Raw genomic sequence first — 21,434 nt, forward strand, 5'->3', positions numbered from 1 at the left:
CGTAGCAGGTTACTTTCAAGCTAAATTAAGCTGTGTTGCAAAAAAAAAAAAATATGACGTTATAGCCATCTTTCAGCATTATGAAATGCATAATGAGACAATCATGCATAATTAAAATGGCAGACATGTTGGATTTTAAGGAAGTAGCCATACATTCTGACACCGAGTCAAAAAATGGGGTGTGCGTTTAGGCTATGTGTGACTAAACCCTGCACTTGCCTGGGCTCAATCCTTCTAATTTGCCCCCTAGAGGCTGGCATGCTAGCAAGGAGGCTAAAAACCATGGATGCTAGCGTCTGTCTCTTAAAGCAGTGTTTCTCAAACTTTTTCAGACCAAGGACCACTTAATCAATAAAAATAGCCTCACGGACCACCTAGCTAAAAAAAAAAAAGTAGACCTACTTCAACAGTAAATTACACAATAGGCCTACTCACTGATTGTCTTTGCACCTTGCTTATTGTGTCAGAGAATGTATATGATTTAAACTGGCATGCCTTACATAGGCAGTGTTGCAGAAATGTTTGGATTTACATACAACTTGGTTCAATATTGCAAACAACTCATCTATATTATATTTTACCACGTCTGCTCACGGACCACTTGGGCTAGCTTGCGGGCCACCAGACCACCACCAGTAACAATTAGTACATACACCCAGTCATAGTTAGATAAATTAGTACATAACCCAGTCCAGCACATCCTACTGTTAGCCTAATTCAATTGAGGTGGGTGGGGCCAATTAGCATATGCTAAAGTTTATTTTAAGGCTTATAGTGATTGTTTGAAAAGGTCTATTTTGTTTTATTGTAGTTTAACATTTTGCATCCCATGATTATGCCTGTCAATGAAGCTAATTCAAATACGTAATACCTTATGAGTTTAGCTCCCTCTTGACACATTGGGGCTCATGCTAGTCAGTGAACCAGCACTTTTAGGACACTTGCTAGTGCGTTCAGCGCCCAGTCCTTGGGTGTGCTTTGTGGTGGAAACACCAAAAGCTCAAGACAGGTAAAGTTGAGTATCGTCCGCATAGCAGTGATAATCAAATTCATGGGAGCGAATGGTCTCACCCAAGGAAGTGTGTAAATAAAGAAAAGTAGGGGCCCTAATACTGATCCCTGAGGCACACCTGTGGTGAGGTCATGTGCCCTTTAAGGTAGGATTTAAACCAGTCAAGGGCTTTCCTAGACATCCCAGTTCAGATAGTGTAGAAAGGAGAATGTCATGGTTAACAGTATCGAAGGCTGCAGATAAGTCTAGTAGAATGAATACTAATGACTTAGCAACCTAGATGAGGACTTAGCTACTCTCAATGCTTCGGTCACAGACAGAAAAGCAGTTTCAGTATAATGACTCATGAAAACAGACTGCATAGGGTCTAGCAGGTTGTTCTGATATAGTAAGTCCAAGACTTGCTTGAAGACCACTTTCTCCAAAAACTTTGACAAGAAATGAAGAAGGGAGATAGGTCTGTAAAAACAGTAATGGTTTTAGAGGTGGTGGGAAATGATACATTTTCCATCTTTATCCTACTTGACTGATTTTTCACTAGTTTCACATTTGGCTAGGGTCAGTGTCACTACTGGTAGCATAAGCCAGTACCTGGAGCCTACAAACGTTGCACAGGTAGTCCAACTCCTCCAGAATGGCACACCAATACGTTCCATTGCCAGAAGGATTGCTGTGTCTCCCAGCGCAGTCTCAAGAGCATGTAGGAGATTTCAGGAGAGAGTTGCTCTAGGAGAGCTGGGCAGGATGGTAGAGGGTCCTTAACCCAGCAGCAGGACCAGTATCTGCTCCTTTGTGCAACAACAAACAGTAGGAGCCCTGCCAGAGCCCTACAAAATGACCTCCTCCAGGCCGCTGGTGTGAATGTCTCTTACCACACTGTCAGACTTCATGAAGGTGGCCTGAGGCCCGATGGCATTTGGAAGGATCTATGCTCACTGCCCAGCACCGTGCAGCTTAATTGGCATTTTGCCATAGAATACAAAATTGACAGGTTCGCTATTGACGCCCTGTGCTTTTCACAAATGAGACCAGGTTCACCCTTAGCACATGTGACGTCTAAAGATGCCTTGGAGAATGTAATGCTGCCTGCAACATCATTCAGCATGACTGGTTTGGTGGTGGACCAGTGATGGTCTGGGGAGGGATATCCTTGGAAGGACGCACACACTTCTACGGGCAAGACAACTGCACCCTCACTGCTCTTAGGCATCAGGATGAAAACTTCAGACCCATTGTCTGACCCTGTATTGGTGCAGTGGGCCCCACACTCCCCCGACTTAAATCCGATTGAACACCTCTGGGACATTATATTTTGGTCCATCCAACACCGCCAGGTTGCCCCACCGACTGTCTAGGAGCTCAGTGATGGCCATGTCCACATCTGGGAGCAGATCCCCCAGGACACCATCCGCCGTTTCATTAGGAGCATGCCCTGATGCCATCAAGCATGTCGGGGCCATACGAACTACTGAGTACCATCATGAGTTGCTGTGCTGAAATTCAAGCAAAATGGACTAGCTTGCTGCATCATTTTTTCCACTTATATTTTCGAGGGGTCTTTGAAATCAGTCCTCTGTGGATTGATCATTTCATTCCCAAATAACGAAGTGGCATCCTTTTGTTCCTAACATATTACCCAGTCCATATCAGTTTAAATCCTACCTCACAGGATGCTCATTTAACATATCATGTCTTGGACAGCTGTCTGCACCTCACCATCCCACCACAGGGGTCCCCCAGGGCTCAGTACTGGGCCCCCTTCTCTTTGCTATCCACACCACTTATTTAGGACAGATTATCCATTCGCACAGCTTCTCATACCACTGCTATGCAGATGACACACAGCTTTATCTGTTCTTTCCACCTGATGACCCCTTGGTCTCGGCACAGACCTCGGATTGCCTCTCAGACATATCTACATGGATGAAGGCACACCACCTCCAGCTAAACCTCTCAAAAACCAAACTGCTGGTCCTCCCAGCTAAACCTACTGCTCCCACCTACTCGAATGCCCTCATACAGGCATATATGCTACCCCCCGACCGTTGCGCTCTTCAGACAAACATCGTCTAGCTCTGCCACCGGTACGCTCAGGTCAATCCAAACTTTTTTCATCTGTTGTTCCTCATTGGTAAAACGCGCTACCAGTTCCTACTAGAGCAGGGACATCCCTCTCCATCTTCAAAAAACTCCTGAAGAACCAGCTCTTCAGAGAATATCTCCTCTCGTAGCACTACTTACAACTAGCTAATTCTACCACCTGACTTGATTGTATAAAAACAGCACTCACTGATGCACTTTTCCCTATTTTCCCTTTTTGAATTGTTTTAAATTGTTCTAGAATTGTTGAGAGAATTGTTTAAAAAGCATTAAACTGTTTACCAGGTTGTAAGTCGCTTTGGCTAAAAATGTGTCAGCAAAATGTAATGTAATGTAGATATCCAGCATGATGTTTTTTCCCCATTGAGATCTGATGTGTTTTTTTTAAAGTGTATAATTTTTTTGAGCAGTGTATAGAGTTAAGGTTTGCTCAGAAAGAGAAGAAGGTAGAATAAGAATTTATTGATGATGTAGGTAGTTACTTCAATTAACCAAGATATGGAATAATTGGTTTATTTTTTACACATAGTGGCCATATTGGAATCTGACCAGATTATACTTGATGCCTCGTATATTATTGAGGTTGTCATGTGATAAAATGACTATTCAAACTTGTTTTTGAAATTCGAAATTGTTTTTGAATGATATTCTATCATGAATAACAATAGAGATGGTCTATATTTTCACATTTGGTATCCGCCATATTGGATTTCAAAATGGCCAACATCAAGTTTGTTTGGAAATCATGTCAATAGCTTCCTTGACCCTAAAAATTGAGTGTTAAAAGACTGTTTTATCTTGTTTAATTTTGAAGTTCTATCAACAATTCCATTAAGAATGGTAGCCATATTTGAATTCAAGATGGCGGCCACTAGGGGGCGCTATGTGTTGGGGTCCATTTCAATTTTTGATCACTAGGGGTAGTACTTCATGCTTTCTGCAAAAACTGAACGATTCCGGTGCTTAGATGCTGTACTAACAGTCAAATCTCAATACGGACCGTGAAAGCGGGGCCTCACGATCCTTCTGGCTTTTTGGGTTTTAAGCAGGAGGTGTCAGAAAAGTTACCACATGCAGGGATAACTGGCTTGTGGCGGCCAAGCGTTCATAGCGACGTCGCTTTTTGATCCTTCGATGTCGGCTCTTCATTGTGAAGCACTTTCTATAGAAAGTGTTTGTTGATCCCATGAGGGAGAGTTGTGCTGTAAACTGAAAAGGCTAGTAAATTACAAAAAAAAAGAAAGTGTTTGTTGGAAGTGATTGCCTCTAAAGATACTACTAAAGGTATTGTTGTCAATGCCATTTAGAACTTGTTTTATTATTTGAAATGTTCTGTTTAATGTCAAAATTGTCAAAATAATTTGCAATCAACATAAAAACAATGTTGAATGGTGATTGTAATGATGAAGTGCCCTTTAGCAGAATGAAGGTGGGGGCTGTAGCATCTCCTATTGACTGAATTGTATGAAATTTGGTGTGCATCCAGAGAATGTAGTATTAATTGTCTGTACCAACTTTGAGGATTGGACAGGATTGGACCTTTACAAGACACGATATAGGTAGTAGGATGTAGGATTGATGCGTAACTTTCAGATGGAGTGACAAATAAATCAAAAATCGAAAAAAGCCAACCTGTTCAGTTTAGTCTGAAGATGATGTGTACCCAATTTTGTAAGAATTGTATCAATTCCTTACTAAATTATATAATAGTTGATCAAAAAATCCATATGGTTCTAGAGACAAGAGCAAAAATGAAAATGTGCTTATTATAGCACTCCCTGTGTTCAGAAATGGGTCATTTTTGGTTTGTCTTTCCCCCCACATTGCCCAACATTGCCGGGTAGGCTGAAAGCAGTTTTCATGGAATAACTTGAGAATCATAACGCCCAAATGTTTGTGCTATGTTTGTCTTAAAGGAGAATTCCGGTGTGATTTTAACCTAAAGTGTTTTGAAACATGATACCGAGTGTGAACGTATGTCTCATAGCCCATCTTGGCTTGTCCAGTGCACTCCGAAATCTGGCGCTAGTTAGCCGATGCTACCAACAAGGCAGTCAATGGTGGTGCCTCGGGCATCGGCATAGCCATGCAAATAAATCACTGTTTTACACCATTTACGAGGCTCAATGTATCTCCACACTTCATTGGTAGACTTCCGAGGGCCCTGACATTTAAAACGAGACATTGAGAACTTTGAAAAAGCACTGGTAGTTTACTTACAAGACGATTTATACAGACAGTATCTTCTCGAAGTTTAGCGTTTGCAGCCATCTTGAATTTAGTCACGATAAGTCGAGCGACGAGTAAGAATGAACAGGTATGATAAGGGATCAGATTCCAAAAATAATTCTGTGGAAATGCATGGATTACAGTTTCTTCCAGTAGCAGCAACTGGAATCCATGCATTTCCACGGAATTATTTTTGGAATCTGATCCCTTATCATACCTGTTCATTCTTACTCGTCGCTCGACTTATCGTGACTAAATTCAAGATGGCTGCAAACGCTAAACTTCGAGAAGATACTGTCTGTATAAATCGTCTTGTAAGTAAACTACCAGTGCTTTTTCAAAGTTCTCAATGTCTCGTTTTAAATGTCAGGGCCCTCGGAAGTCTACCAATGAAGTGTGGAGATACATTGAGCCTCGTAAATGGTGTAAAACAGTGATTTATTTGCATGGCTAGCCTGATGCCGAAGCACCACAATTGAAAAAGCTGTTGGTAGCATCGGCTTACTAGCGCCAGATTTTGGAGTGCAGGGGACAAGCCGAGATGGGCTATGAGACATACGTTCACACTCGGTATCATGTTTCAATACACTTTAGGTCAATATCACACCGGAATTCTCCTTTAAGTGTTGTTTCATCACCTTCATCAGTGATTTTTGTCATTTTATGCAATTTTAATAAGTGTTGCAACTGTCCCTCAAGACTGTTGCAACCGTCACCTTGTGTGGGGGCAGTTGCAACGTTTCACTCTCTCAATTAAAATGTAATTTAGTTCAATATTATAATATTTAAACATGTTGCATAATTATACATGGATAGGGGACAGATGTGGGCTAAATATATACAAATTTGGCCTTTCTATTGAAAACAGTCTCTGAGATATACAAGGAAAGGTAAAAAGTGGAGCAACTGTCCCCACTCTCCCCAAGGCAAGCAAGTAGCCTACAATATGCATAGGTGCCAACTCTCACGCATTGGCCGTGAGACACACGCATTTGATTAGTTTCACACGCTCACACGCCACACCCCCGATTTCTCACGCTGAAGTGTCAACCCGGTCGGTCAGATGCCTGAAAAATGAGTTTAGCCTATCTATAGATCTACCTGTTGAGCCACTATTATGCTTTCAGAGACGGTGAGAGGGTTCAAGAGCACCCCCTGTCTGTGGAATTTTCTAAATTTTCTCTCATTTGCGATGCTACTTCAGAAGCCATCCCAGGCGCATCCCCCCCCCCGCATTTCCCCGGCTTCAGGTATGCTTTGAGTATTATTGAGTATTTTTCACGCTGAAGTGTCAACCTGGTAGGTCAAATACCTGGCAGATGAGGTTCAACTAAACTAAACCTATACATATGATATCACACATCATGTGAACGTGCGGAATCTAAGCTTTCCAATGATATTAGCGCCAAGTTGCTGTGATAAATGGTTCGCGAGAGAATTAACATTGAACCGACGTGCAATTTAGGCTAATCATATTTGCATTTACCCATTACTCTCGGTTTAATATTTCACTAACCCTTCACACAACACGTGGAAAACCCTATTTCACAATAAACAGCAAACCTACCGAATACGAGGATATAAAGCATGCCTCTGTGCAATAAGTGGTTCCTGAGTAATCCGGTTTTGAAATTGCAACACATTTCTACATAGCCTCATTGGGGCGAAATTATAATGTATTCTAATGTTAACTATTTGTCAGTAGGCCTACATACATTTTTGTAAATTGCTCAGCCATAGATTATCCCACTATCATGGTTCTTATATTGTCAGGTTCCAGCCAATCCCATTACATATAAATGAATATATTTATATTGGCATGCTTCCTAGTGACATTAATGCAAAAATATGAAGAAAATCAAATAGCGAGACACAAATATTGATATAAAGCCTGACATAAGCCATATGCAAACATTCACATCATGCAGATATGGGTACATCCTGAAAAAGGAATAGCATGTAGGCTATAGGCTATGGCCATTACAATGACCAATATATTATCTTAAATAAACCAGCTGAATAACACAGGTGACCACTTCTGCATAATTTCATGGAGTGCTGAAATGTACACATATTTCTGAACTGTGAAATGTAGCATATGTTTTTGTGGTTGTGAACTTATTGCAATATCACCATAACTATTCCACCTGCGTGTGCATGGTTATAATTCTGAAGTGCAAAATAGCTTAGGCTACAGCACAAATATTTCCATAAAAATAAGCAAGTCTGACCTCTGAATTTATTTTGAAAGTGCATTTGATTGATGCAAAATATACAAACATTTCTTAAATTCTTACAAAACACCCACCCACTCTTTAAAATTGTTAGTTTGGACCCTCCACCCCCACTTTTGCCATGTGAAATACCAGTGCTGTTTTCAGCATCTGTTTAGTGCTTCATTGTCATTTTCATTGGATTCTCCCATTTTCGCGTAAATCGCTCATAAACTTTTTTTTTTTTGTTACACGCATTCTCCCATTCCGCTTCTGTCACACACACAGTGACAAGCGCCAAATCCCCCGCAGTGTTGAAGAGATCAGTCGTCCCCCTCACTTTTGACAAGGTAAAAAGCCTTATAGGTATGCCAAATAAATAATAACCTATAGGTTTACGCTAGGCTATGTAAAACTCCCCATTAACAGCATCACGTCACTAACCACAGCTAAGACTGCACAATCTCTATTCACTCTGTTGGATATCTGAAGCCAGTTTGTCTACCTAGATACTGTAAATCCTCAAATTATGGCCGGGGTCTTAAGACAAAGTACAGGCCTTTAGGGGCAGGATTGTATTCGAGACAGCCCTTTATTTCTTATGCGAGTTTTATTTTGAGACATGCGTTTCTTGGAGCGGGATACTGGTAGGCCTTCTAAAGCATGACATTTTCGGTTTAGTTTGATATTTAATTTACTTTTGGACTGTTTGATTATATTGTTAAATGTTGGGACTGATGGGCACTGAAATCTGGGGAGGTATTTGATGATCACTATTACGTTCCATGTGTCGGGATTTCAAACAAACCATCCGCTTTCATACGTTCATTGATGAACGTCCGCGGTGCTGTAATGGAAACCTTATTGCGTAGCCAAGTAGCCTATTGAGTTATTTTTAAATTATGCATGATTTACTTTTTATTAATTTCGTAGGCTGGCTTTATTTTGTTATATAGAAGTATCTAAATAACCTGTTAAAATGTACCAGAATTCAGGAAATTGCATCTAGTCCAAAAAAAAATTTCTGGGGAAGGAACCCCATACCCCCAGCTGAAATGTCCCACCCACTTTCACAATGCCTCCGACGCCCATGGTCCTAGTAGTAGGCTAGATCCCTTTGATACCAATGTTCATATAACTCTGGGACCCTGGTCCCAGGGATGGATTACTGCACGGGCCTTCCGGGCCCAGACCCAGGGGCCCAAGGTGTCAGGGGGCCCTGAAGCCCAAGCCTTTGCATGGAATCATTGCCTCAATATCAACACATCAGGATGTAGGCTATGAATCTGATTGAATTTAGTATTGCCCATCCCCAAAATGCACCAGAATACAGGAAATCACATTAAACTAATTACAAAAATTCTGGGGGAGTACCCCCAAACCCCCCTTCCACATATACGACAATTAGTGGGGAGCCCTTAATACATCTGGGCCCAAGGGCCCGAAAGCTCATAATCCGTCCATGCCTGGTCCCTACACCTGAGAACCACTGATGTGCGTTTTTTTTACTGTACGGTATAATGCTGAATGAGCCAAACAAAAATTTACGCAGCAAAATTTTGGTTGGCCCCACCAAATCTCACTCCAAGGTTTTTTGAAAAGTTGGCAGCCCTGAATATGGCTATAAATTATATTGTGTGCAGACGCACATATAGCCTCTCCCACCGACCTTCTGGACTGTCATGGCTTTCTATTGGAATCTGACTTGAAAATTAGAAGTGATGATCTTTGATTGTTGAAAAAGCATTTTTTTAAACCACTAGGCCCTGCACATGAAAGCAGTATCTTCTTTTTATTTGTCACTCCTAACTTTGTGTTTATTTTAAAGAAATTGATTTTACTGTAACCTATCTGTTATTGATATGTGTGCACTATGATTATGTGTGTGTATGTGCATGTCTGTATGTAGGTTACATGTAATCATACTGTATAGGCCCAATATAGAATATATCCAAGCAGCTGAAATCAGTAGCCTACAATGTCAGACATGTCAAAGCCGAGGCCTATAGATTTAGCTTTTTTTTTTCATTCTGGGTGATGGATTCACACTACTGAACTTAGGTTAGGCTAATTATACAATTCAGACTTTTACACAGATCTAAATTCTAGATCTTATGGTCTTCACAAGCCTTAACTAGTCCTTGTTGGACAGAATGCAAATCCAAACTTTGAGTTTCCCAACTAGAGGTTTGAAAGCACCATTTGTAGCCTATGCCAGCAGACTCATAGGCCTACTTAGGATCACCTGCACTTTTAGTTGCTCATCATACACCATTCAGAGTAGCCTACCTATGGGGCACTGTTTGTAAAACATTACACATTGTTTTATTCTGCAGTCTGTGCACATTAACATTGCCAAAATGTAGGCTAAAGAAAAAAACAGTTTTAAACTGTCACTTTTTCATACATTTACAGACAGTAGTAATATTTGTTATAGTAATGACAAAAAAAAAATAATATATAAAATAAAATAAATATAAATGGTAGCCTACATGTGAATGCATACAGCCTAAATGTATCTCTGATATATATAGATTTTCAAGCATTCTCCGTGTTTTATTGCCACTGCAGCGCCAACAGCAGCCACAATGATCAGCTAACACAACGCTGAAGCATAATGCTTGGTTTAGCGGTTAGTACAGACCATGCAAGAGACCGGCTGCCGGGCCGAGGCATGCTGACTATCACGCACCCCGCCTCCCGTTCTACGACATGTATAAAGAGCATAAGTTGCTTAACATCAGATTTACCCGGATGTACCCGTGGGGAAACTACGTCATTGTTCACCGCCGGACGCTCGGTGGCTGAAAGGATGGATAATTTCGTGTAATATATTACATTATTAAAAGCTACAGGTAAGTGCTTGTTATCTATTTATAAGCCAATTTTGACTAAATTATTTTGCGCGGGAAGAAGGTCTGCGAGCGATCCGATTTGGACAGTGCTAGAAAACCTCCGAGTCTTCCAGTGTCATGTCGGAGGCGAGTGCTTGAGCACCGGTGAATTTTAAATCTTGAGCCCCTCCTTATTGTGCCGACCTTACCAGTTCCCGTTTGCCTCAATTGGAGTAAATTACGATCTCATAACGTTATTGTGTTTTTGTATATATAGTTGTGGAACAGAAATCAAATTCACTATGATCCGATCTTTTGTTTGGAACGCTAACAGCCTGGTATTGTTGCGTGCACGACGTCTGTCAACGTTCCACTTGCTCAGGCTGGATTGTTACACTGGCCGTTACCATGGCGTTTGGTGTTACCATGCGCATACACTGCCACTACAATTTATTCTGTTCTTGTTTCAAGGAAAGGTAGGCCATGTCCATCTAAACTCGCGGATTGCCTTGTAGTTCCCTGTCAACTGAATGTTGTATTACTTTATTCATACCCGAGGCCTAATTCGTTTTCTGGGGCCTCACTTGCTAGCTATGTGGCCGTGGCAGTCGATGTGAACGTGTGTAGTTAAACCAGCTAGCCAGAAGCTAGTTATCAAGGAATACCTAGCGATAGCGTGTTTCCTGTTGTGAAATTAAGTTGGAAATTAAATGGATTAATTACATATTTGCTGTGCGTTTTTTTTGTGATGGAATCCAAATGTGCTTGTCTGCGCATCGCGAATTAGGCTTTTGATACGACTTTGTAAACAAAAACTAACATTAGCTATCAAGCTAGCCAAGACCGGGCCGCGTATCTGTTTGGGTCGCATTAGCTTGCTAGCCAGTTAGCGTTGGCTAGATAAGTTCTGTCGGCATGTTGGCTAACTTGCTAAGGCTAGGATAATTAGCCTATTTTGTAGTTTGCTAACTACGTAGCCAGTAAGTTGCCTTCTGTTTTCACAGGAGGTGTAGATGTTATTGCAATAATCTAGTAAATGCGCTGCCTTATTTACGTTAACTCAAGATTATGTATTAGACTGAAGTTCAAGGTTGCATTCGCAACAGCACCGCTTTAATGGCGTTTCCCGTCAGTCACGTGTCACGCTCACTCGTTTTGAACAGTTTGATTTGTGAGATTTAACCTTAACGGTACACTATGTACGTTGGCAAATACACTAGATTCTACCATGTCTTTTGGGCAATTCACTGATAGCCTAAAACGTGTGTAGGTGAAGCTGTGACATAAATAGTATAGTAATTTGTTTTTAAATACCGCTTTGTATATATCACTGTAGTTGGTACGGTTGTAAGGAAATCTCTGAAAAGGAAAAGTGATTCATTCAGCACACTTGGTAATGGTAGTGCCTCATATTAGAAAAGGCCTGCTTACTTGCTACCACAGTTCCAGTGTATCGTAGACATTGTAATACAATATGCAGATTGTAAACATTGAGGGGTTGTGGCTCATGGCTACATTTGTTTGTGCATGAGGATAAACTTTGCACAAGTAGTGATATATCTATGTTTTATGCATATGAGGACCCTTATCGCAAAATTAATATTGATTATACAAATAGTTTGTGCTTCAGTCAGTTAATGTTTTTTTTTTTGTTTGTTTTTTCAACTATACTGTACTTGGAAGATATGTGAGCAGATGTGTATGATCTTAGATGTTGCCAGTGTTAAGAAGCTAATATTTTTATGCTCTCACGATTTCACCCCTAACAGAAATGAACAATGACCATAGTTGACAAACCATTAGAGAAATCTGACCTCGAGTCAGTGCGGGGGAATCGCTCTGGCTCGCTGGCCTCCTTCTCCTCTGGGGACATGGACGGCAGCTGCTCCAGCTGGGGAGGGGGCTCATCCACATCCGACCCCCCCAGGGCAAAGACCCCCTGCATGGGTCCCACCCCTGGAGCCACCCTGTACAGCGCCGCCGCCGCCACCACCACCAGCGCCTCCACCACCCCCCTCGCCACGGAACGGCCTAAGGAGCAGGTGACGGCCACCAGCGGCGACGGCATCGCTCTCCCGCAGAAGGTGCTGTTCCCGGCCGAGCGTCTGAGCCTCAAGTGGAACCAGATGCACCGCATCGGAGCTGGCCTCCAGAACCTGGGCAACACCTGCTTTCTCAACTCGGCCCTGCAGTGTCTCACATACACCACCCCCCTGGCCAACTACATGCTGTCCCGCGAGCATTCCAAGACATGTGAGCATGCGTAGGGTTACCGCTGTCGTCTCATCTGTCTTCTGGCACAAGGCCTGTCTGAACCAGTGCATAACTGCCGGTGTTTTTCTTCTCCGCAGGTCATGAACCTGGGTTTTGCATGATGTGCACAATGCAGAACCACATCACCCAGGTGTTTGCCAACTCGGGCAACGTCATCAAACCCATCGGTGTTCTCAATGACCTGAAACGTGAGTGTCCCACCTGTTTACCTACCATGTATAATGGATGTGGTGTTATACTGATGCTACTTTAGAAGGAGGGGGAAAAAAACTTCCACTTTCCACAAAAAGGCTACTTTAGAAGAAGGAGGGGGAAAAAAATTTCCACAAAAAAACACTTTGGGCTTTGTTTACAGGGATTGCCAAGCATTTCCGCTTTGGGAGTCAGGAGGATGCCCATGAGTTCCTGCGGTACACTGTGGATGCTATGCAAAAGTCCTGCTTGCCTGGAAACAAGTAGGTTTTACATGAGAGATCCCTTAGCTCTTTCCGTAGAACCACTGTGTTTCCTTGTTTTGTTACACAAACTTTTGAACGTAGGCCTGTTTCTACAGTAACATTAAGTCACATGACTTGTGACAAGAGGAATTGATGCACAGGCTATCAGCAGTGATTTGCATGCTCTCATTGTTTGCCATTTCCTGTTCAATAGATTGGACCGGCAAACGCAGGCGACCACTCTCATCCATCAGATCTTTGGAGGGTATTTGAGGTCTAGAGGTAGGTGTTTGCATAAGAGGAAGTCTTTTGCCAGTGTCACACATACCCTCAGTCTAAAATCACTGTAATTAACAGTAACAAAAAAAGTTTGATGACAAAAAAATTATTTCTGTATTTTTATTGACAGTAAAATGCCTAAACTGCAAAGCAGTGTCTGATACATTTGACCCATACCTAGATGTTGCTTTGGACATTAAGGTAAGATTTGATCAATTTTAAATATGTGAATTGAGTAAGATTTGGTTGAGCACTGTGATCCTCATGAGTGGTGACAATGAACAATTGCTTTTTATGTTTTTTAAACCCAGACTGCCCCGACCATTACTAAGGCTCTGGAGCAGTTTGTCAAGCCGGAGCAACTTGATGGAGAGAACGCCTACAAGTGTACCAAGTAAGTTATGACCTTTTGAATCTGACCATTAAATCACTGCAGTGATTTGACAGTCTTAAGAGTTTACTAGAATTCTTTCTGACTTGGCTTGTTCTGATTGGATTGCAGATGTAAGAAAATGGTCCCAGCCTCCAAGAGATTCACCCTACACCGCAGCTCTAACGTGCTGACCATTTCACTCAAGCGGTTTGCCAACTACAACGGTGGCAAGATCGCCAAGGTCAGTGTCATTCTCTCAGCCTCGCACCACCATTGTGCTAGTCCTCTGGTAACCTCAACCGGTAGCTCATTAAAGGCCTCTCCCCTACACAGGATGTGAGGTATGCGGAGTACCTCGATCTGCGGCCCTACATGTCCCAGCCTCATGGCGATCCGCTGATATACAACCTGTATGCCGTACTCGTCCACTCTGGCTTTAGCTGCCACGCTGGCCACTACTACTGCTACGTAAAGGTAAGGCCATCCATGCCGCGGGCCTCCGGGAAGACCCGGGTGTGCCTACTCTATGAAGTCCTCAGCAGTGCTGATACACCTCGGCTTATTTTGTTGGTGTCTTTGTTTTTAGGGTAGTAACGGGCAGTGGTACCAGATGAACGACTCGTCGGTGTCTGTCAGTGATATCCGTTCGGTTCTTAACCAGCAGGCCTACGTCCTCTTCTACATTAGGTTTGTGCTCACCCTCCTTTGACCGATTTCCTTTTTAGCAGTGATCTTTCGGAATCACTCGGTAGCACCCTGATGCTGGCAGTGACTGATAACGGGTTATAATGGTGACCTCTGCTTTAATCTTTCCTCATCAGGTGTCATGATGTCAAGAATGGAGGGGAGGTGTCCCCAATGATCCGCACCCCTCCCAGGCCAGTTCTGAACGTCCGGGGTCTGACGGTCAACCGGCCTGCTGTGCCAGCGTCCAATGGGCCGCCACGCCTGCTCAAGGTAGGACCTCAGGACCCTGGTCATGTAGACCTATACTGACACATAGTTAGTTCCATCAAGGTTAAAATACGCACTGTATGCTTGAATGGAAGCAGGATGTATGGCTAGTTGTCTTTGAGAGGGGCACTCTAACGCTGGACTGTTCCTCTTTCCCTCTGATTGGTCCTCAGGTTAATGGGCGGGCGTACCACAGTGGCTTCAGGTACGGCAGTAGCGCCGGCAGCGGCAGCAGCAGCAGCAGCAGCAGCACTTTGACCAAAACTGGGTCAGGCCTGTCCTCTGCTTCCTCGTCTGCATCCTCCTCCTCCTCCTCCTCTTCCTCCTCCTCCTCCACCACCCATGCCTCCCATGCACCCAGGCCCACGGAGATCGCCGACCCAGACAAGAGGCAGAAATTGTCCTTCCTCATCGGCCAGGGCAAGAGTGTCCGGCCGGGCCTGTCCCAGCCGGGCTCCTTGTCCACCTCCGGCTTATCCCACACTCAGCCCTCGTCCAGTGCTGCTGCCTCCTCGTCATCCTCCTCCTCCTTCTCCACCTTGCACTCTACCTCAGACCCCTCCCCTTCCTCCTCTGGCTCCAAGCTCAACGGCGCCCCCTACAGCAGCAGTTGCAGCAGTAGTAGCAGCAGCAGCAGCAGCGCCACTGCTGCCTCTGCCCTGCTTGTGCCCTACGGTGAGGAGTCCTCCGAGGAGTCGGACCAGGAGAGCAATAGCGGGTTCCGGCAGAATGGTCAGAATGGTGAGGAGCACGGCACTGCCAAGCCTACCAACGGGAAGAGGAACGGACATGGCATGTCGCCGCCGGCTAAAAGGCACACCAGCGATCCCATGGCTAGCCAACCCAAGACCAATGGTTCTTCCAATGGCTATGCCAATGGCCACGATGACCTCAAGCCCAGCCAGAATGGTCACCACGGCCACCACAAGGTCAATGGTGTGAAGGTGTGTAACACAATGATGTGTGCATGCTTCTAAGAGATATTGTTGCCTTTGATGTACATAATGTGACATCATTTTAATACAGTTTAAAGCTTCACTGTCGTGTGATTTTGTGCCTCTAATAAGTGATCCGTCATGCAGGTTAATGGGAATGGTCATGTGACCTCTCCCAACTCCTTTCATGGCCGGGAAGCTGAGTTCAGGGCCAATCCAGGCCTCAGCAAGCCAAGGTGAGGCCCCCCCCTCCCACACACACACACACACACACACACACACACACACACACACACACACACACACACACACACACGTTGGGTGACACACTAGTTCGTAATCTGTAAGAAGATACACATATGATAAATGGTAAACTTAAACAATAGTAAAAGAAATCCACAATTTGTTTATCAGTTTGAAAATAGTGCAGAGAAAGCCTAGCAGGCCGTGATAGTCCCACTCTGTGTAAAAAGAAGTGTTCTCTATGTGAGAGGCGAGTACTTGAAGTATGACACTGATATTTCTTTGTCCCTGCGCAGCTGCAGCAAAACCCCTGATGCCTGTGCTGGCATGAGTGTGCCTTCTGTTGGCAAGAATGGCCATGAGTCCCCACCTCACACCTCTGGTAGCCTGCGGGACTCAGGCGAGGCTAGCGCCTCCTCCCAGCTGGACGGCTCCTCTGTCCTTTCGCCGCCAGCCCGTGAGGCGCCAGCCGAGACGCGGGCCAAGCTGCCCGAGGTGTGTGCGGACAGCCTCCCGAACTCCAAGGAGCAGACGCCGCAGGCCTTTGAGGTGAAGCACGTGACCCATAACGGTTCGGGAGATTGCCCCTCGGACTCTCAGGCGAGGGGTCCCACCGGCGAGCGCGTGCACGTGAACGGACTCAACGGGCGCCCGGAGGCGGGCGATGCCGGGACTACTAAGCACACCGGCCGAGATGAACGGGAGCGCGACTGGAGCCGGCAAGCACGCCCGTCCGACTACTCCTCTAAGGACCGCGAGAGGGATCGGGACCGTGACCCGCACCGCCGCTATTATGACCACAACGGTGGCAGCGACCGGGGAAGGGACCGGTACGGCAACGGCTACGGTCACCGCGGTGACAGGGAGTTCCGTCCTCCCCGCCCGCGCTCTGGCAGCCGAGAACGCTACCCCCGCGACTCGGATCGCCACCGGGAACGCCACAGGTACTACCACCACCGTGACCACGACCGGGACTATTACCGTCACCGATCCAGAGGCGAGCGCGATCGTGACCGGCGGCCTGTCGTCGGGGAGTATAACCACCACCGAGGGTCTGGACACAGGGAGGACGGCCCCAGCCGCTGGGCAGGCGAGGAGGGGCGCTCGCGACCGCACCACAGCGAGGACGAGGAAACGTCCAGCAGGGCCAAACCGTCCACCTACTGCTCCTCCTCTGCCTCTAGTGGGCACACGGACAGGAAACGCAGCCTGAAGGATGACCACTCAGAGGAGCGGCAGGTCAAGAAACACAAGAAGTCCAAGAAGAAAAAGAAGAGCAAAGACAAGGACAAGCATAGGTGTGTCTCCTCACTAATTAGGAAGATAGTCATATTATATTTGACAACTTTGCAACTTTTACTCATACTTAAACTACAGGCAAAGGCAAAATGACACCTATTGGCAATACTCATTAGTGGTTGATTCATGTATTGGATGTAAATTTTTCCATGTGTCCCCTCTTTCCACAGGGGTTCAGATCTGGACTCTCCCGAGCGGCCCAGCGACCGCACCTCTGTGAGACACAAGAAGAAGAAGAAGAAGAAAAAGAAGAGGAGGCACGAGGACGAGCGCAGCCACCGCAGCTCCAGCGCCGAGGAATGTTCCAGCCGCAAGCGCCGCAGCCACGACCGTGACCCGTCGCCGCAGGACGCCAAGCGTGCCCGCCTCGACAACCACTCGGCCTACGCGCCCAGCGCCAAACATCGCCAGCTGAATGGCCACATAGGTTGGAAATGTGTTTACATTTACAATGCGTACATGCAGATCTCATTCACATGCAACACTATGTACTATTATCAAAAACCCCAAGAAATGTACTTTACTGCAAGAATGATGAGATGTTGCATCGGTATAATCTTGTTCTGCAATGTTTTCTACAATGGATGTGCACAACACCTGTAAATATCATATACAGTTTGGAATTTCCAGTTCAGTTGGTCTGATGATTTAACACTTGCTTTAACACTTATGCTTGTGTTTTTGCCCATTCACAGGTAATGGTTACTCCTCCGGCTCTTCCCAGGAAGGCTACAGCACCCAGGGAGTCTCCAGGGAGGCTAAATACAGTAAGTGTTTAAGTCCAGATGGATAAATACTGCGTAGCTACAGTAAGTGTTTAAGTCTTGATGGAACACACTGGCAGGATTAGGTGTCCTGAAAGGCGTTTGTAACGCATGTTTGTTTTTGCCCCTAGTGATGGCATCTGGTCGGCTGTCGAGTCCTGTGCGTGTTGGAACAAGTGAGGACAAGAGAAGGGGCTCCGGGATGACCACAGCTGATGTGAGTTGCTGAGTGTCCAGATCATCCCCATGTGTGCTAGAATACCATAATCCCACAGTATCTGAATGAGGACTGTTTGGAATCACTGCACTATGCAATGTATATTTCTGACCATGCGTTGAATGTCGGGATAAATCAGTGTTTGATATCTACTTGACCTGTTAGCTGGTGAATTGCAGTTAATTAGGTTGTTACAGGATCAGGGTCAAATATACTCACTGCTGTTCCTCTTTCTAACAGGTCAATGGGCATGTGGTTTAGAAGACTCCTTTATCGTCTCTTGATGCCCAGGTGAAGTGGCTTTGCTTCTAGCATCCTTGTGTTTCAGTGATGACTACCATGTCTTTTTAATTAATACTTAATTAAAGTCTGCTCTTTTCTTTCAGATATGGAAAACTGTCAAAAATAAGCTTTTGAAAAATTGAAAGAAATCTACAGCAAAAGAATGAGATTCTTCTAGTTGAACCTGGTGCTTTAAATCATTGATGATACTGTATTTTTAACCACACAAAAAGTGCTTTTGTGTGGCTTTTAAAAACTTTTTTAATGGACCGGATGGGATTTTTCTTTCTTTTTATTTAAGTTCACTCTTCAGCTGTGAACTCTAACTCAATGGAAGTTTAGAATTTAGAGTTAATATATACATTCAAAAATGGAAAAAAAGGACAAAAGCCTGGAGCTTGAACATCTTACTTGCTGCTCAGTCACAGACTCAGGACACAACTCTCATAAGGCGAGTAGCTAATTCCCTCTGAGGATGTATCTCTCGCCCACAACCCCCGCCTCCGACCCCCCCCCCCCCCCCCTTCTCTTCGGGATTTGGGAATGAACCAGACCACCACGTCACCCAGGAGAAGAGGAACTTTGTTAAAAGTGTCTCCTGGCTTCTGATGTCACTGTACTCACATATCTGTACTGGAGCATCCGGTGGGAGTGGACTCGACCTATGCTACACGGGCACTTAACCACACCTTTCACCTAGACACACTTGAGGAAGTTTGCAGTGCCGCCGCTCTGCTCGGCACGACACCCATAATGGTCCTCCATTTACCGGGAACTTTCTTTCTTTCTTTCTTTCTTTCTTTCTTTTCTTTATTATTAATAAAGAATATCATGTATCTTTAATGGCAATGTAATTTTAAGTTGTTTTTAAAGAAAAGTTCAGTTCATTCTGTTGTTATGGAAAAATAATACTGTGAACTTATTTTTTTTAACTGTACTATCAGTTATTTGTATACATACAGTCCTGTATCAGGAACAAGACACTTTCCTTTTTTTTTCTTTTTTTCTTTTTTTTTTTTTCATTTTGTAGTGAAGCTCCATGGCATAATTTTAGACCATGTTCGATGGACATCAGGTTTTGTTTTGTTGTGTGTATGTGTCAATTCAAAAAGTGGAATGGATATGTCAAAGCCCATGTTTTACTGTAGCATGTTAAATTAAGTTTATACATTGTACAGTTCTATAGAGGTTGGGGGGGGAAAGCCTTAAACGCATTTGTTAATGTTGGAAAGGGTAAGTTTCTTTTTCTCTCACTGTTTACATGATTTTCTTTTTGTTTGGAGTGAATGCTGATGACATGTTTGATGTGTGAGGGGAGAATGTTTGGCTTTGTACAGAATGTGGGCTCCCTTCTCCCCTTTTTGTTTAAAAAAACAAACAAAAAAATGATTTAGATAAATGTGACTTTTGCAAATTTATTGAACGTTGAGTTGGAGCACTTGGGGTTTGGGGAGGGATCTGACAGTGTTGGAACTTGGAAGTAAACATGACCGAATACTTTGAAAGTCCTAGAGCTATTCATTTAAATATAGGTTGGGTAAGGCGGTTATTGAAGTTCAGTCAGACAACAATATTCAGAACATGTCTAGTTTTGCCACATGACCCAGCCCTTTTTTTTTTTTTTTTTTTTTTTTGGTGAGTCACTGATTACTGAGACCTTGCTTCAAATTCAATTTCCACAACATCCCTTTGCTGTTGATCTGACCTCAGTATTCCAGTCTTTAGGTTTGTATATAAAACATTTAACACTTATTGTACTGTGGGAATCCTCACCACTATTCTCAATCTTACAGATCTTACATGGCAGTGGCTCTAAAATGTTTTGTCTGCCGATCCCTTTCTCTCCAACCGGCAACATTTAGTTTCACTTTATACTTTCGATACGCCCACCAGTTTAGGAAGCACTATTATATGGGGCCTGAAAATATGCTTTCGCTTAAAGAACATAGAAAGTATACAATACTGTACTAGCTTTAATACATGAAATCACAGCAACAAAGAAACGGTTATTGGTGTATCGCCCAGTATTCAGAGCCATTCATTTAAAAGTCACTACAAATGTTAAAACTATAACTTTACATGCTACAAAAAAACAATGAGGTAAAGGAGCATAGTCTGTACATTATGTACACATAACTTACAACTTTTAATGATGTCAAATAAATACAGGTTCTTAGGAAAACATGGTACAAGTCATGGTAGATCAATACACAAGTAACTCTGAGGAGCTCTACACAAAAAAGAACACTGGAGCATTCATTCACTATGGTAATTTTACAACTTGAAACAAAACAGATATGACTTATACTAAAAAGCTTATATTTAACAGCATCCCAGCTATCAGACCAGCTGATTCAGTTGGACACATTTTGAGATTTTTTTTATCACACCTTTACCTCAGTAAAGGACAGTAATGAACATGAAATGGACACAATAAACCTTGAGTACTACTTAAGAAGGAGATAATGTAGCAATTTGGGTAAGTCTTTCAAAATAAAGATTTAAACCAAACAAAAACAATCTCTTTTGCTACTGCTTAACATACAGTATGAACCTAAGGTAGCATGAGATATTATGATGGTGTTTTTACAACAGAGGGCCAGTAGAGGGCGTCCTGGTTGCAAGTGCCCCAATAGTGCCCTGAGTACTGCATCTTAACTGCTACCTTCATGTTCAGGTTCAACTGGGAGCACACCAACACTGGCACACTCCCATACACAAAACACTAAACTCATTGCAGTTTGGCTCACTGAAATCACAGTGTGTAATTGCCACTGATGTCTTCTCTAAGCTGGAGGTTTCTCCATACATAATAGCAGAGCATTATTCCAACATGACAAACCCCACAACACAGCTCTGATGAATACATCAACGGACATCTCCACGCTTGATTGTCTAGTCTACCGTCCCATGCTGATCCCCTTGAACTCCGCTGGCTCTCGCCCACCCACCCCCCACCCCTAGCCTCTGCGAAGTGGCCTGACTCAAC

General features: G+C 43.9%; 2 protein-coding genes across 4 annotated transcripts in view; one reads left to right on the plus strand and one right to left on the minus strand.

Moving 5' to 3' along the window:
- The first annotated feature begins 10,319 nt into the window (after nucleotides 1-10,319).
- On the plus strand, nucleotides 10,320-19,844 carry usp42 (ubiquitin specific peptidase 42). 2 transcript variants are annotated; one of them, XM_076298469.1, is made up of 19 exons: nucleotides 10,320-10,409; nucleotides 12,158-12,641; nucleotides 12,740-12,850; nucleotides 13,018-13,117; nucleotides 13,314-13,381; nucleotides 13,509-13,579; nucleotides 13,690-13,772; nucleotides 13,881-13,992; nucleotides 14,085-14,225; nucleotides 14,338-14,438; nucleotides 14,573-14,708; nucleotides 14,879-15,649; nucleotides 15,788-15,876; nucleotides 16,180-17,181; nucleotides 17,353-17,609; nucleotides 17,878-17,949; nucleotides 18,078-18,163; nucleotides 18,404-18,454; nucleotides 18,550-19,844. In XM_076298469.1, the coding sequence occupies exons 2-18, from the start codon at nucleotides 12,167-12,169 to the stop codon at nucleotides 18,422-18,424; spliced, it is 3,696 nt and encodes a 1,231-aa protein (XP_076154584.1). In that variant the 5' UTR covers nucleotides 10,320-10,409; nucleotides 12,158-12,166; the 3' UTR covers nucleotides 18,425-18,454; nucleotides 18,550-19,844. The 2 variants fall into 2 exon arrangements, with proteins under 2 accessions (XP_076154584.1, XP_076154585.1); XM_076298470.1 differs by lacking the exon at nucleotides 10,320-10,409 and adding an exon at nucleotides 10,625-10,864.
- A 1,530-nt stretch (nucleotides 19,845-21,374) lies between these two features.
- The window catches only part of cyth3a (cytohesin 3a), a 20,751-nt gene continuing 20,691 nt past the window's right edge, over nucleotides 21,375-21,434 (minus strand). For both annotated transcript variants that reach the window (XM_076298471.1, XM_076298472.1), the window contains one exon: nucleotides 21,375-21,434. This exon is cut by the window's right edge and continues 146 nt beyond it. The gene's annotated coding sequence lies outside the window, so the exon portion shown is untranslated.

This window comes from Alosa pseudoharengus, unplaced genomic scaffold (genome assembly GCF_046254945.1).
Source record: "Alosa pseudoharengus isolate Yale_2024_CS ecotype anadromous, Long Island Sound unplaced genomic scaffold, YU_APseudo_1.1 YU_APseudo_1.1_scf_21, whole genome shotgun sequence".
In the NCBI taxonomy this organism is placed as follows: domain Eukaryota; kingdom Metazoa; phylum Chordata; class Actinopteri; order Clupeiformes; family Clupeidae; genus Alosa; species Alosa pseudoharengus.

Excerpts from the sequence above, each read along its gene's own strand:
- usp42 (XM_076298469.1), top strand. The coding sequence starts at position 12,167 with ATGACCATAGTTGACAAACCATTAGAGAAATCTGACCTCGAGTCAGTG. Across the intron at positions 13,773-13,880 it reads AACGCCTACAAGTGTACCAA|ATGTAAGAAAATGGTCCCAG; the intron begins GTAAGTTATGAC and ends ATTGGATTGCAG. Across the intron at positions 13,993-14,084 it reads ACGGTGGCAAGATCGCCAAG|GATGTGAGGTATGCGGAGTA; the intron begins GTCAGTGTCATT and ends TCCCCTACACAG.